The following is a 16,762-nucleotide window of genomic DNA, read 5'->3' on the forward strand; positions in this document are numbered from 1 at the left end:
CCCACCCACTCACCCTCCCACACACATCTGTATAGATGAAATCTCACCGCTAAAAAGTCATTCTTTTAGGTCTAGGAAGTAACAACGTAAGCCAACTAAAAACTATGGTGGCTTAGTTGACAGCAAACTCCATTGATAGGAGACAGGAGAATAGCAACCTAGGTCAAGAACAGCAGGAAAGGTGAGTGAAGCCCTAACAATATTGGTAGAAGGGGCCTAAGAAGCAGATTCTTATTTTATCCCAAGGTGGTCTTAGAAAGGATATAGTGGTGCATGATGGACAGTGTGAAGCAGTAGATTTCCCACTAGAAATAAATCACACTGAGGGGGAGGGAAAATGCCATTAGGCTGTACTTTGTTCTAACAAAAAGGTCAAGTGAGAATTCCCAGGGGTTCATTTCGGTGATGGCTCCTTTCCTCCCACTCCTGACAGAGCAGGTCTCCACTCCAGAAATTAAAGTGTTAAACAAGACCCAGGAGAACGGGACCTGCACCTTGATACTGGGCTGCACAGTGGAGAAGGGGGACCATGTGGCTTACAGCTGGAGTGAAAAGGCAGGCACCCACCCACTGCACCCAGCCAACAGCTCCCACCTCCTGTCCCTCACCCTCGGCCCCCAGCATGCTGACAATATCTATATCTGCACTGTGAGCAACGCCATCAGCAACAATTCCCAGACCTTCAGCCCGTGGCCCAGATGCAGGACAGACCACTCAGGTGAGTACACTGGTGGCAGCCTGTGTGCCACCTTAATGAGCATGGGCTCAGTCTTCACCTGACCCAATTGCTCCCCAGTCATGGCATTCACCTTAGTAACAATTTTCTTTAAAGTTTGCAAAAGTTTACCATGTGCATTTAGTGAGCTCACTCTCATATTGACTAGGGTGGCATTATTATGCTCATTTCACAGTTGAGGAAACCAACAGGAGGTGATAGAGCCAGAGCCAGAGCCTAAGTCTCCAAGGCGTAGCCTTCTCTGCCTCTTGCTTTGGCTCCAACCTGCAAGGTTGGCTGGGTGAGGGAGTGCAGGTGGGCGGGCCTGGCTCCCAAGTCTATGTTCCACTAATGCTGGGGCAGTTCTACACCATCAATTAGTATTTATTGATCACCTACCTGGTTAGAAATTGTGAATAAATATGATATGTGATCTCTCCTCTCTAACAATTCATTGTAAAGATAAGATGTAAAACATGTGCTTAATAATGAAACACAGGATATAGTTAAGGGCCTCGTTTTATGGAATGGACTGTGAATCCCATAGCAGGACCAGGGGAGTCAGAAAGAGAGACTAAGACCTGGACTGTGAAGTTTGAAGAATAATGATAAGTTGCATAGCGCTTCATCATTAGCAAAACACTCTCAACTGCATAATCTCTTTTGATCCTCACAATAACCTTGCCAGATAGGTGTTATTCTACTTTCATTTTACAGATAAGGAAAGTGACATTCATAGCATTTAAGTACCCTCCTCAAGTTTCTTTGGCTTGTAAATAGTGCAGTTAACCCCTAAACCTACATCTTCTGACTGTTCTTCCTCTAGAAAGAAAAGCATCATTATTCTGTCAGCAAAAGGAAGACAGAACTTATTAAGTAAGCCCATTTAACCACTTGGATACAGAATAGAACACAGGCCCTTTTTACTAACAGATCTTGTGTCCCTGCCTCAGGCAGGTTCAGGGACAGTAAGACCAGGGTGCTTGCTCTGCAAGGCATTTCTTAAACCCTGACATTCTCCTCTCTGCATCCACTGGGGGGTACATAGGAATCGTTCCAATGGGTCTTCTGTCTACAGTAGCCATGGCGTCCATGTGGAGGGCTTTCCCAGGTGGTCGTGGTTGAGGGACAGGGGAATTCAGCCAAGTAATGCCCTTCCACATAGCACTGCCTGTCACAGAGACTCCCCCGGAGTATTCCCAGATGGACTGCTGGGAAAATCCCACCTGGCCTCCAGTGTGCCCCTGGGAGTTCTTGAATGAGTCTAACCCCCTGCATGTTTCCTCCCCAGACATTTCATAGCCAGAGTCCCCCGTCTGCTCACTTACTGGCTATGTCTGGCTGCTTGCCCACCTTGCATACAAACCACATTCAGAGGCTACCCCCCAGTTCAGAGCGCTCAGCCTACCCATAGTCATTTAGAAGGTGCTGGCAGGACAAGCAAGCAGTGCAGCATAGTGGGTGACTTACAGAATGTGGGCCTGGAAGTCCTAGGGCCAATGCTGCCCTTTCTACTTACAAGATCAAGTCCCTCTGCCCTTCTGAGATTTAGATTCTTCATCTCTAAATAACAACAACTGGTGGGTCATTGCGGTTTACTATGTGCCAGTTATGTGGCATTTCAGTTAATCTTCACAGCAACAAAATAATATAGATAGTATTAGTATCCCCATTTCACAGATGAGGAAACAAAGCTATAATATCGTTATAAGTAAGGTCACACACAGAGCAAGTGATGGAGCTAGACCTTCCGATTCTGGAAGCCTCATAGGCATTAGTGAAAGAGATAATGCACTTAAAATGCCTTATAAACCATAATGAAATGTAATTTTTATTTTAAAAACTACATAAATACAAAGTATTTTTTAATGTTAAATGAGGAAGCAGTAACCCTTACCTCAGCACAGCCATTTCTGGGTATAGCTGCCCTATTAGAGTACAAAGACAGGGCACTGAGTATTTTACCCTGGCCTATCCCAAAAAAGGGGCAAAACTTTCTTCATGCTCCTCAATGTAGTTTAAAAAGAATTTATTAGTGCATACCAAAGTGTTGGTGGACCATAAAGCTTACACTAAGGGCACTCAGCTCAGAACGTTCTAAGAAAACATGTGAAGATGGACTTACCCATCTAAGCCACTCTGAGGACCAAGAATGCACCAGCAGGAACCAGATTTACTGAGTAGGAAGCAGGTTCTTGTCAGGAGTGGAGGGACAGGAAGCAGTAGAAACCTGGCACCATAGGAAGGGCCCTGTCAGGATCTTGGCTCGGTTTGTAAGAGAACTATCTAGCCGTTTCCCTCTCTTGGGTCTCTGTTTCATCCTCAGTAAAATGAAAAGGGCGAACAAGTGAAGTCCCTCCCAGAGTCAACAGTCCTTGATTCAGTGTGTGTGTCAATAAGAACTGCAAATAGAGGCTTGCCACTGTGTATGAGTTTGCTAAGGCTGCTGTAACAAAGGACCACACACTGAGTGACTTAAACAATCAAAATGTGTTGGCTCTCAGTTCTGGAGGCTAGAAATCTAAAGTCAAGGTGTCAGCAGGATTGTTTTTCTCTGAGGGCTGTGAGAGAAAGATCTCTCCCAGGCCCCTCTCCCTCCCTGGCTTGTAAATGACTGTCTTCCCTTGTCTTTTCATATCATCTTCCCTCTACGTGTATTTCTGTGTCCAAATTTTCTCTTCTCATAAGGACACCAGTCATATTGGATTAGGGCCCACCTCTCTCAGTTTGCTAGGGCTGCCATAATAAAGTACAACAGATTGGGTGGTTTAAATAACAGAAATTTATTTTTCTCCCAGTTCTGGAGGCTGGAAGTTTGAGGTCAAGGTGTTGGTAGGTTTGGGGTCTTCTGAGGCCTCTCTCCTAAGCTTGCGTATGGCTACCTTCTCACTGTGTCCTCACCTGGCCTTTCCTTTGTGTGCTCACACCCCGGTCTCTCTCTCTTTTTCCTGGTGTCTGTGTGTCCAGATTTCCTCTTCTTATAAGGACACCAGTCAGGTTAGATTAGGGACCACCCTAATGACCTCATTTTAACTTAATAACCTTTAAAGACCCTGCCTCTGAGGTCTTTGGCGTTAGAGCTTCAACATAGAAATTTGGGGGAGGGGAGATGCAATTCAACCCATAGCATCACCCTAATGACCTCAGTTTTACTCAATTAACTCTGTGAAGACCCTATGTCCAAATAAGGCCGTAGTTTAAGGAAATCAACATATGAATTTGGGGAAACACAATTCAACATGTAATACAAGTAGAGATGCCTCCTCCCCGCCCTGCCAGCCTGCAGGGATAGGTGACCAGACCTTCCCTGCCTCGGAACCAGATCACACAGCTGGTTTGTGGCCTGCCCTTCGCAGTATACCAGGTTGCCTAAATACTGAAAACAGAATTTTATTAGTACGTTGATTTGTGTGTGCAAATGAATAATGCATACTACCAATTCTTAAAACACGGCACTTAATTTGACAAAACACTTACTGAAGCTCTACTATATTCCAGCATTGTGCTAGGGGCCAAGTACACAAAGATAAAAAAGACATGATCCTTTATTAACACTGTCTCGGGGGATTAGAGAGAGCATCCCAGAGGATGTGACATAAACTAGGTTTTAAAAATAAGTAGAAATTACCCAAGCTGATGAAAGACATTCCAGGCAGAGGCAGGAGCAGATACAGCTGGGTCTTGCTCTGTATTATCTTGTAGATGATAGGAACTAATAAAGAGTTTTAGACAGAGGAGTGACACCATCAGTCTTGCTTTTCAAAGAGAAACTCCAGTAGTATTGAGAACAGACGGGGGCAGGGAAGAAGGGGAAGAAAGAGAAACTAGTTCCTGGGGGCCATTATTGCAGTCATCCATCAAAATGATGAGACCCGAGCCAAAGCAGCAACTGTCAGTTAACAAAGACTTTTTTCCTAGGGCATACAAAGGGAAACCCCAGTCTTGGGATGAAAGGGTGGGGTCTGAGGGTTTATTAGAGGTTGCTTCGCCATCTGTCAACAGGACAGTGATATTAAGACATTTTTCATTTTCATTAATGAAAATCTCACAGCGGTTAATGATGTGATGAGACAGAATGCAATGTGATGTGAGCACTGTCTCTTGACAGGACTCACTTAAGTGAAACCATGCAAAAAGTTGTATGTTCCATGAAATCTTTTTCTTTAAGTGACATTTGTTCAGGTCATGCATTCATCCTTGTTCCAATTGCCATTCCAGTGTTTTAATGTCTATCATGATGAAGCATCTTTATTGCAAAGTCCAAATCCTAGGGTGCTATGAAGTACTCTGGCTAGGTCATGTGAAGCCAGTGGATGTGGGTCAGCTCTGGACAGTGTGTGACTTGCTGCCGTCCTCAATGACTGTATTCTGAAATAGATATGGCTGTGCTAGAATGAAGGAATCTAAAAAGGAATGCCCCTGGAAGCTCATCTTGAAGAGAGGATCTTTTTCAGTAGATCAGCAAAACGCTGGCTCAGCACGTCTGAGTTAGCTCGGTAAAAGAAAAGGCTGACGCCTGCCAGTGAGCTCGGAGGCTTCCCCTTTCTAACAAGGTCATTTCTTCAAATAGGGAGTTCCCATTGTTTCCGAGTCACGTAGATGTTCCAAGCACAAAGACAGGTCTCTCTCTAGGGTCTTCCCAATTTAGCGAGCGTAGCAACAATGGTGGAAAGAAAAAACCGGAAAACTTCACACAGCCCAGAGCCTGGTAATGGGGCCACACCCGCTACAAGGGAAGCTGAGACACATAGCTCCTAGCTGAGCAGCTACACGCCCAGAAAAGACTCATATTACCACGAAAGCATGAGCGAAATCGCACTGGAGCTAGTAGCCTCTGCAATACTGGTTATGAGGGATTTTTCTGGAAGCTGTGAACTCTGTAAAATGTTCACTTGGATGGCCCCAGAACTTAAATTAGTATATGGTTCACGAGCGTCCTTCCCCACCCCCAGTTCTGAATGGAAACTGCCACGAACAAGAATGTATCTCTTGAAGATGGCAGCCTTTGCTGACAGAACCACATGAAAGGCAGGAAGGAGATCCGGCATGCTCCCACCGTTAGGCTAACATCGCAGTATCGCTTGGGTGAACTACATTTGTTTCTCAGATTCTTTTTAGTTTTCTTCTTCATCTTCCCTAAAAAAACACAAAAAATAAGATTTGGGGACTTGAGAAGAGAGAGAGAGAGAGAGAGGGAGACGCTTTTGTGTTTCTGTGACAACAGACTTAAAGAGACAAGAAAAAAAAAAAGCCCTCTGGCTTTTTCCTTGGAGGTGTGACTGTCTGCCAAGTTATCACGTTTAAACCACAGCCAATAGGTGGGGAGGGCCCAGGGTGGAGACTCCAGCAAAGTACTCTTCCCAAATGGCATGTGAGTTCTTGACCAACCTGCTCAGTTGCCTCTAAGAGCCTTGGGAGTAGGGGGAGTTCCAAACCTCTGGTTCAGAAATGTTCAGGTAGCATTTCTTTGTGAATGAAGGAGACAGGAGCTTGCGGACCCCAGGACAACTTTGATTTCTCAGCATCACCATCCAGAGAGGCCTCCCCACATGACTGAGCAAAGAGAAGAAGAGCTGGAGCTTCTGCCACAGGAAATGGTGGTTTGAAAATGGGAGCACAGGTGAAGCGCCGATGGCACAGACACACACTTGCCTCCTGGCTCCATCTTGTCACTGTAAAGTATAAGCCAAGTGGGTCACTGCTCCTTCCCTTTGATTCCTGCCTTGGGCCATTCAGCAGGTGACCCTGCATTCCTTCTGGTAATTTTTAAACAGAAAGGCACATGACAGTCTTTTTCCAGATCCATTTTTGTGGACTCTAATTTAATCTAACTTAGTTCATCGAGTGCATATTGAGTTCCTTCCTGCCCTATATTGTTTCAGGTGGAATGGAGGATACAAATAAAGAATAAGGTACAGGGCCTACCTTCATGGAATTTGCAATCAAAGTGGGACTTCTACATCTTACTAGGTAGAAAAATATAATATTTAAAGAAACACATTATAATCAAGGAACTGCTACTAGAATTCCTCTTCGAAAAGGAATCATATTTGTTTAGGATAGTACCTTAATAAATGCTAGAAGGCAGGTGGAGACCCCCGAGGAATCTGGGTGTGGGTTGGATGGCTCTGTATGAGAATGGAGGAAGATGATGCTTGTGCAGAAATGGGAAGAGAAAGAGAGGGTCTGAGCCTGCTGGGTGGTGAAAGCTGCCTGGTTCACAATGGAATTTGCTTCCTGGGAGCCTTCAATCTTCAGTAGAGAGCTTAAGCCCACAAAATTACTGGTGTAGGTTTTTTAAAAAAAGTTTTTTGGTTTGTTTGTGGAAACTGATCGTATTAGTCTGTTCTCATCCTGCCAATAAAGACATATTTGAGACTGGAGGATTTATAAATGAAAGAAGTTTAATTGGCTCACAGTTCCACATGACTGGGGAGTCCTCACAATCGTAGTTGAAGGTGAATGAGGAGCAAAATCACGTCTTACATGGCAGCAGGCAAGATAACTTGTGCAGGGGATCTCCATTTATAAAACCATCAGATCGTGTGAGACTTATTCACTACCGTGAGAACAACACAGGAGAACCACCCCATGTTTCAATTATCTCCACCTGGCCCCACCCTTGACACATGGGGATTATTACAATTCAAGGTGAGATTTGGGTGGGGGCATGGCCAAACCATATCACTGACGAAAGGACTAAACTTTGCACCCAAGGAAGCACAGAGTAGAGCTAGCAGAGTTATACGAGCAAAGACTTAGAGAACCACAAGGAAATTACTTCCAGAAATTACAGAAATCACGTGCAGCTTGACCTGAACAAACTGTAATAGTAGCACTTTTTTTCATATTTATCCAAATTCCTAAGAGCATGGAGTCTCTGACATTTGATTTCCATGTAAATATAATTAGAAAATAGCAACAAATGGATGAGCATCAAGTGTAAAAATACTTGGGCCTACTATACAGATAGGGAAACTAAGTCATAAGTAAAGAACAGATGGGACTGAATCATCTCTGGACACCGGTGAAGAGACTCCTTTGGACTTGAGATCAAACTCATTTTCTTGTCTTTCCAATCAATCAACAAGAATTTACTGAGACTCTATTATGTACTGAGTACTAAGAGAGCTGTTAAAGTAGTGTAAGAGATGTTCTCTGGCCTCCTAGAACCTAGCAACTATTTGGAGAATTGAGGCTAGCAGAAGTAATTGACACTTACTGACCACATGATGGATTCCAGACATTGCTCTGGGCATTTTCCATACATTACTGCATGGGTTTCTCAGAACAACACTGTGAACTTATTGTTATGCTCATTTTACAGATGAGGAAGTTGAAGCCACAGAGGGTATGAGTAGCTTATCTGTAGTCACAGAGCTATCAAGTGGTAGACCCACAATATGAACCTATCTATCTGGCTCCAAATAGCATCACTGAAAATGGTCTCCATGGTAAAGATGATGTTGCCAAAACTCAGGTTCTAGGATACATGACATAAACCACTGGTGCTGCAGCAGTCCAAGGGAGAGGGAAGAACAAGAGCTGGGATGGTCAGGAAAGGTGACAGAAAGAAAGGAAGATTGGCCTGGGCATCAAGGCTGGGCAGGCATGGTGGACAGCTTAGGGTGCAGCAGGAAGGGGAGTATGGGGTGTAGCCTAGGACCAGGAATGAGCATGCACTGGATGGAGGATGATAAAGGATGGGTTGGCTGCTCAGACGGCTTTTGACTCAAAAGGTTTGAGTCAAAAGAGCTTTGACATCACATCACTACTGCCTTCTTTATGGGGACCCCATCTCCAGAGGCTAAAGCACAAACCACAAAATCTGTAGTTCCCATCTTATTCAGCTCTGCTACTGACTTTTTCTATGATTCTAGATACTCCTGTCTGAGTCTCAGTGTCCTCAAAATAAAATTAGTGCATTGGGTGAAATAAGCACTATATTATAATTCCCTTAAGGTTAAAAAGTCTATTGTTTTTATTTGTATCCAAAGATTAGAAAAAAAAACTAGAATTTATAAAATATTTTTCAGGACTGTGGCCAACTTGTCTCTCAGATCTAGATGGACTGGCAGATGCTTGTCATAGGACAAAGGTAGCAGATTGCTTTCATCCTCTTAAGACCCTAGAAAAGATAGAGAGGGCTGGCGTTCTCATCCTGAAGCCTTGGTGCCGCGCCCAGTCATCGTTAGTTCCTGTGAGTTGGTGGGCAGCAGAGCAACCAACATCAGGCGCGAGGGACAGGAGGCTGACTCGCCAGGCATTACTGATGCAGTTTTGTCATATTATTTTCCAGTTCAGAGGTACTACTTTGTCTGTTGGTTTTATTTTTTTAATCTCAAGTGAAATTGGAGAGAAATATTATCTTTTAAAATGATATAAATGGTGGTGGTGTTTCTTCTCAAATCAACTGTTGTATTGGAAGTTCCCAAAGTATCTATGATAGAAGAAGAAAGAGGAACTAGTCAAAATAGTAAGTGCTACTGTAATGGTTTGCTGAATCAGTTCCATAGGCTGATGAAACACAAAGTTCAGGCTATTGGCTTTCCTTCTTATCCTAGTATTAGAGTGATTTCTCCAGTGGTTCCTGGTGTCAATATCATAAACCTTGAATGGATCAATCTCTCTCAAACACACACACACACGCACACACACACACACTCCTGTGCAGAGGGTTCTCAGTGACCATAAGTCACTCAGAGTGGAGCTGCTCCTTCCTCCAGCATCAACAATGATTCCAAATGTCATGCTTTATACAAATTCAGAACTCTCTGCCTGTCCCTTAACTTTTTTTTTAATCAGAGCATATGACTGTTGAAGTTGGTATCTGGCAAAATTAAAACATTTAATTTAGGGGACAGAACCTATAACCAAGGTGTTTGCAAAGTCAGTTCAGTAAGATTCCTTGGGCTAACTTGATGTATGAAAGGCCCAAGGAAAAAAAGAATCTTTTCAAACCCAGAAGACAACTTCTGGTCAGCTATCAGGCTGGAGACCCCTTTGGATCTTGTGGGATGCATTTTATGAATTCATTGAGACTGTCTATATCTTTGGTCGACTCTGTAAACATCTGATTGTGTTTGACACTTACTGACCACATGATGGATTCCAGACATTGCTCTGGGCATTTTCCATACGTTACTGCATGGGTTTCTCAGAACAACACTGTGAACTTATTGTTATGCTCATTTTACAGATGAGGAAGTTGAAGCCACAGAGGGTATGAGTAGCTTATCTGTAGTCACAGAGCTATCAAGTGGTAGACCCACAATATGAACCTATCTATCTGGCTCCAAATAACATCACTGAAAATGGTCTCCATGGTAAAGATGATGTTGCCAAAACTCAGGTTCTAGGATACATGACATAAACCACTGGTGCTGCAGCAGTCCAAGGGAGAGGGAAGAACAAGAGCTGGGATGGTCAGGAAAGGTGACAGAAAGAAAGGAAGATTGGCCTGGGCATCAAGGCTGGGCAGGCATGGTGGACAGCTTAGGGTGCAGCAGGAAGGAGAGTATGGAGTGTAGCCTGGGGCCACCATGAATCAGTTCCATAGGCTGATGAAACACAAAGTTCAGGCTATTGGCCACCATGATTCTGTTCCTTTGGAACCCAACGATTTTTCTTTCAATTTCTGCCCCACAAATTCATCACAGGTTCAACAACAAGCAGGCTTATTCCACAATCATCCTCATAAGTTTCCCTTACACATTAATGTTAGCATCTGGTGTTACTCTATTTAGAAACTTAGTGCGAATATTCTACTTAGAACTCTAGTGCTTCAGCTTGGTCCCCACTGTTTCATTACCCTGGTGTAACTTTTCCCAAGCCCATAAGTCTCTCTGACTCTCCAAGAATTCTGTCTTTAGTATTCACCCACATTTCTACTCCTAAATCAAGCTCTAGTTCTTGAGGTTCTCCAGGCTGTTTTCCTTCTCCATAAAATGGGAGTAATGAGTGTACCTACCTTGTAAGATTATTGTGAGGATTAAATATGTCAGTATACGTGATGCACTAAAAATATGTGGCCCGTTGCAAATGTTCAATAATTGTTCATTATTATCTTATTGAGCTACATGTCTTGTTTACTGGGGACAATAGTTCTCATTCACTGTTTTTCAAAGTGTTGCTCCTAGTTCAAAAGAATTTGATAAAGTGGGTAAAGGAGAGAAAGCAATACAAGTTTTCTTTCTGATTTTGAGCCTTGATGATTAGTTCTCAGGCTAATTTTAAACATGAAGATGATTTAGAGGAAAGACTAAATACTTTCCATTCAGTTCAGGTCTGCTGGGTTCAACACAGTTATTTTCATGAAAGGACAGCAATAGCACTATTGTGTTTATTTTTAAAATAGATAAGTAAATCTTTCTTCCTCCCAGGGTCTCATGAGAATAGTGTGAATTCACAGGGACGGCACATGGAACCATTATGTTCTCTTTACCCAAAATGGATACAGGACACATTAGCAATCTTAAGATGGAGAAACTGGGCAGAGAGATTGACTTAGGAGAGATGAAGATAATTTAATTTTAGATATGTGGTAGTTGAGTTAAAAATAAAGCATTTGGATAGAAAAATCTTTATGAAATTAAGAATGTGAAAGTATAGTGAAAGAAATTAGAATAAGAAAACAGACACAAAAATTTTCAGTGGTCTAAAGCTGATCTCTAAAACCATGAAAACAAACATCTCCCTTGGGAGAGAATGCAGAAATAGAACATGAGGCTCCGTTATCCCACTTTCATGTAGGATGTTTTTAAGCTCAGAATACTTTTGAGATTGCTCTTTGACTTCTTTTTTTTTTCCAGAAACAAAGCCATGGGCAATGTATGCTGGGCTGTTAGGGGGTGCCATCATGATTCTCATCATGGTGGTAATACTACAGTTGAGAAAAAGAGGTAGGTGTCTGGCAATAAAGAGATTCTTATCACACTCTCTGTGGTAAGCAGGGGACCTCTCCCCACAGGCTCGGACTTGCTCTCACCACTTTGGTTTTCTGCATGGGGCCACCTTTGCAAAAATAGTAGATAAACATATCCTGGGACCTTGCTTATTTCAGTCTAATTCAACATGCCTTGATCCCCTCTACTAGTCTATGGAGAGAAATAGAAGAGCCACAGGTTTCTAATGTGAGAGACATTATTCATATAATTTCAGTTTAGTGTGACTCCACTGCTGTCAAGGTAATGCTGAAGAAATGTACAAGAGGTTTAAGAGTATTCACTGGGAACAGAATTCAGAAAATTCTTGGATCTCATCCAAAAAGTCACCAAGGTTAGAATGAAACCAATAAGGCACAATTATTCCCCTGCAGTTTAAGTGCCTAGAGGTACCATCCCCTGTCCTCTCTTCCAAATGTCCCTATGATTCAATATCTCAGGGCATTGTGCTCCCCTCAGCCACCTTGACTACTACCAACTAATACTGGAGTCAAAATGTCCTGACCCAAGACCAGGACAGATGCCCTGGCTGCCTTCCGATGGTAAAATAGAACTTGGTCCTCAGAACACTGAGCTGATGACTGATTTCATTCTCAAGTAGATCAATGTCATCTACATGCAACCTTCTTAGAAAAGCCCTTACCTCAGCACTCTGATGTTGGTTTTGCTTATATAAAAAAATCTAGATCATAGCACAGCGACCTACTTGTGTCTCATTTCCTCCATCTAAGAGTTAGCCAGGCAGGAGGGATGCATGATTCAGATAGAAATTAGGTTGACAGCCTATCGGGCTGGGGGTAGGGCAATTACATTTAGCTTGTACTATAAGGAAATAGTGAGATTTTTGGATGTTCAGGATGAGAAAACTGAACTGAACTTATCCACATTACCTACCTAGCAAAATTGCTGGGATCCTACGCCATACTCTTTCCTCAACTACACTTGGCTTATCACATGGTTATGCTCTAAGGGAATAGTTCTCCCCATCCCACACTTCCCCACTACCTTTCCCAACACACATACCCATCCTCACCTCATCCCCATTTACCATTTGTCCCTCGTAAGTTAGCAACACACAAAACTCTGCCTCCAACTTGTGGTAAAATTTATATTTAGTTGCTGTACCTTTCACAAAACCTTGCTAAAGAAATTTTATTGGCAGCTTCTAATGATATAATCATCAGAATGCAGCCTGATGCTGAAGGCTTTTCAATGGACTCTTTGGCAATTTCATGTCCAGGAGAATACATTGATTAAGAATATGGGTATAGGCATTAAATAAACTTACATTCAGATGTAGATTTTGCTACTGACAAGCTGTGTGATCAAATGACTTAACTTCTCATCTGCAAAATGGGGGTAATATTAAGTATTTCATGGTATTGTGGTGAAGATTGGTATCAATACACAGAAAACACTGAACACAGTGGTTCCCATTGATGGGTGATAGATAGATAGATAGATAGATAGATAGATAGATAGATAGATAGACAGACAAATCTCTTAGTGTAGATGAGTTAAAATGGCAATGTTTAAGTGCTATGACCAGGAGAGGCTGCACTAGAAGCATCTGGAAACAATACCTAGAACAGATTTAAAATATTTTAAATCATGGTAACATAAGACTTATGCTTCAGGTAAGAACTGAAAAGGATATTAGATACTCTACACCCTCATGTTTCAGTTATGGTAAGAGAAAAGACCCACTGAGATGATGTGATTTGTCCAATGCCATGCAGCTTATGATGGCTACAATGTAGATGTTCTAATTTTAAGGCCAAGACTTATTCATTAGAGCCTAAGACCTTGGTGACTTGTAGTTGAGTTGAGCTTACTCCTAAAAACCTGTTCTTGCACTGGGGAAAATAATCTGAGACTAAATTATCTTGGTCCAATGATCCTTTTAAGCAGCAACAATCAACCTCACCTCTTCCATCTGTCTGACCATTTAGGACTGTCCTCCCAGTTCTACATTTGAGTCTGAGCTGACCTGTAATACTGAAAGTCTTTGAGTACTGTAGTCTGTTCTCTACTCTATTTGTAGCCACTACAGCACCTAGGAGAGTGCTGGGCAGGCATGTCTTACTTTGCAAACACTTGAAAGGACTAACTTGCACCTCCTCTGCTACCTCCAACTGCTTCTTGAGTCCTCCCCTCCATTTTACACACACACACACACACACACACACACACACACACACACTCCTCAGTCAGAATCAACTCTGACCAAAAAGTGAAGTTGAAACCACTAGGCACACCGTACTCATACCCATGCAAAAAAAATCCCATGTTGATTTTCCTTGAATTCCTGGAACTTCATCAGTGGCTGCCCCACATTTCCTCCCCAAGACTCCCCACACCCTCACGCAGCACATTCCACCATGCTCACCACATACACACTGGGCCTTTCCCTTCCAAAGAAAAATGTGCCTCTTCTAAAAATGCTATTTCCTCAGAGACGTGCCTTTTTTTTTTTCCTTTTTTTTTTGAGACAGATTCTTGCTCTGTCACTCAGGCTGGAGTGCAATGGCATGATCTCGGCTCACTGCAGCCTCCGTCTCCTGGGCTCAATCAGTTCTTCTGTGTCAGCCTCCTGAGTAGCTGGAATTATAGGTGCGTGCCACACGCCTGGCTAATTTTTGTATTTTTAGTAGAGACAGGGTTTCCCCATGTTGGCCAGGCTGGTCTTGAACTCCTGACCTCGTGATCTGCCCACCTCAGCCTCCCATAGTGCTGGGATTACAGGCATGAGCCACTGTGCCCAGCCCAGTTTTTTAAGAGAATAAATTAACTGGTGTTAAAATAAGTCTATCCTAAAGGCTGTGATTTCCTCTGGGTCTAGCCTCCATTGCTTCTGCTTGGACTTTGCCCATAATAAACCTCCATGGTTCAGTTTGCCACTTTCTCACCATCCTTACTGCCGCATGATGTATACAAAGGATACTGTGCAACTTTAGAGAGAATGAGATAGGTCTACTGTGCCAGCATGAAAAGTGTCAAGACATTTTTGTTTGTTCGTTTTGTGTTTTTGTTTTTTGAGACGGAGTCTCACTGTTGCCCAGGCTGGAGTGCAGTGGCGCGATCTTGGCTCACTGCAAGCTCCACCTCCCGGGCTCATGCCATTCTCCTGCCTCAGCCTCCCGAGTAGCTGGGACTACAGGCACCCGCCACCACACCCGGCTAATTTTTTATATTTTTAGTAAAGACGGGGTTTCACCATGTTAGCCAGGATGGTCTCGATCTCCTGACCTCGTGATCCGCCCGCCTCGGCCTCCCAAAGTGCTGGGATTACAGGCGTGAGCCACTGCGCCTGGCCTAGCGTCAAGACATTTTAAGTGCAAAGATCAAGTTACAGAGAAGTGTGTGCAGAATGACACCATTTGTGTGAAAAAAAAAAAAAAAAAGCCTATATAAGTATAGCAAATATCCAGAACTGCATTGTCTAATATGGTAGTCACTCGCCACATGTGGCTTTTTAAATTTAAATTAATTTGAATTAAATAAAATTTAAAATTCAGTGGCATTAGTCACAGTTAAGGTGCTCCATAGCCCTGTGTCTGTAAGCTGTATTAGACATTGCAGATATGGAACATTTCCATCATCTCAGAAAGTTATGTTGCACAGAGCTGATCTACAGGGATATACATCAAATGTTTAAAAATGGTTTCTTCTCTTTTTTCCCCACTTCTTTTCACAGGTATTGAGAAATATGGTTTCTTTTGGGGATGAAATTGGGTTGGTTAATGGGGGAAGGGGATTTATACTTTTTATATATTTCTTCGCAATTTTTATTTTATGATGAGAATAAATTACTCCTATAATTTAAAAAGAAAGCCTTTTAAAATTGGCTAACAATTAAAATGTTCTGCAACTTATTAATTTCCAGAGACCCTAGGCCCTGAGCAAAATTTCCAGAGGCTGGGCAACAGAAAGACATTGTTGCTTTGTTTTCTAAACAGTCCCAGTTGGAACATCCCTCTTACATGTCCCCCCACCCTTACCTCCCACACATCAATTCCCCCAGAAATAGGGAGGTGAGAAAGCTGCGAGTGAAGCAACATACTACCAGCTGGAAAATATAAAACAGGTATAAACAACTAGCCCTGCCCTCAAAGAACTTGGAATCCTATTAGGAGACCAGATATGCACATTGAACAACAGAGATTAAAGTAATTGAATGGGACACCAATGAGAAAAACACCTAATGCATATTGGGCATTTGTTATGCATCAAGCAATATTCTAAACACTTTACAAGTGGTATCTCATTTAATTATCACAACAGCCCCACAAGGCAGGTATTTCAAATCCCATTTCACAGATAGGCCGAGAGTGATCAAGTAACTAACTTAAGACAATACGACAAATATGCAGGCAGGTTGGGACTCAGGGCTTTGTTTCTATTGTACCCTTGGGGAAAGTGGGTATGCAAAAGACAGTAAAGACCAGACAGTTCTGAGTAAGGAGCTCCTGCTGGGGACCAGAGGGAGATAACCATTATGGTTTCTTTTCACCAGGTAAAACGGACCATTACCAGACAACAGTGGAAAAAAAAAGCCTTACAATCTATGCCCAAGTCCAGAAACCAGGTGTAAGTTCTATATTTTGTTTGAGATGAACCTGTCCTCTTTCCTATAGGATTCCTGGCCAGTCTACCTTGCTTGTTGAACATTCACAGTTTTCCATCCAGAGCAGAGGAAAGTAGGGAACAGGAGTCAAGAACAAGAGTTCTTGTAAAGGTCACTAATAATGGGTAACACTGGATAATTTTCTGGTCATGTTTCTTCATAGCAAAAAAATGAAGAAGCTGGAAATAAATACTGTATGTATGTATCTTTCCAGCTCTGGCATTCTAGGAGCCTAGGGTTCCATGTTACTCAATTATTTCCTTTTCTAGGGAAAACAGTGCAGGCTTGAGGAGAGAGGAGAAGGTTTGGAAAAGCTATTGTGTGACATGTTGTACTGATCCAAGTTTAGGCATTTACAAAGTGCAAAGGTGACAAGGAAGGTGGGATCTTCAAAATTCTAGCTAGAGTGTGGTTAAAGAGATGAAAGATGATATATAGACTGGAGATGGAAGAAAGCGTTGTTGATAGAGTGATCAT

The 16,762-nt window shown here is 42.7% G+C and overlaps 1 protein-coding gene across 2 annotated transcripts in view; it reads left to right on the top strand.

The window, feature by feature from the left end:
* The window catches only part of LOC105498180 (signaling lymphocytic activation molecule family member 1), a 36,924-nt gene that overhangs the window by 11,272 nt on the left and 8,890 nt on the right, over positions 1-16,762 (top strand). The window contains exons 3-5 of one of the 2 annotated variants that reach the window (XM_011770085.3): positions 434-718; positions 11,527-11,616; positions 16,175-16,248. In XM_011770085.3, the coding sequence (XP_011768387.1) occupies positions 434-718; positions 11,527-11,616; positions 16,175-16,248 (449 nt within the window). The remainder of the gene's footprint in view (positions 1-433; positions 719-11,526; positions 11,617-16,174; positions 16,249-16,762) is intronic. The other variant, XM_011770087.3, reaches the window with a different exon arrangement.

This window comes from Macaca nemestrina, chromosome 1, assembly GCF_043159975.1.
Source record: "Macaca nemestrina isolate mMacNem1 chromosome 1, mMacNem.hap1, whole genome shotgun sequence".
NCBI lineage: Eukaryota > Metazoa > Chordata > Mammalia > Primates > Cercopithecidae > Macaca > Macaca nemestrina.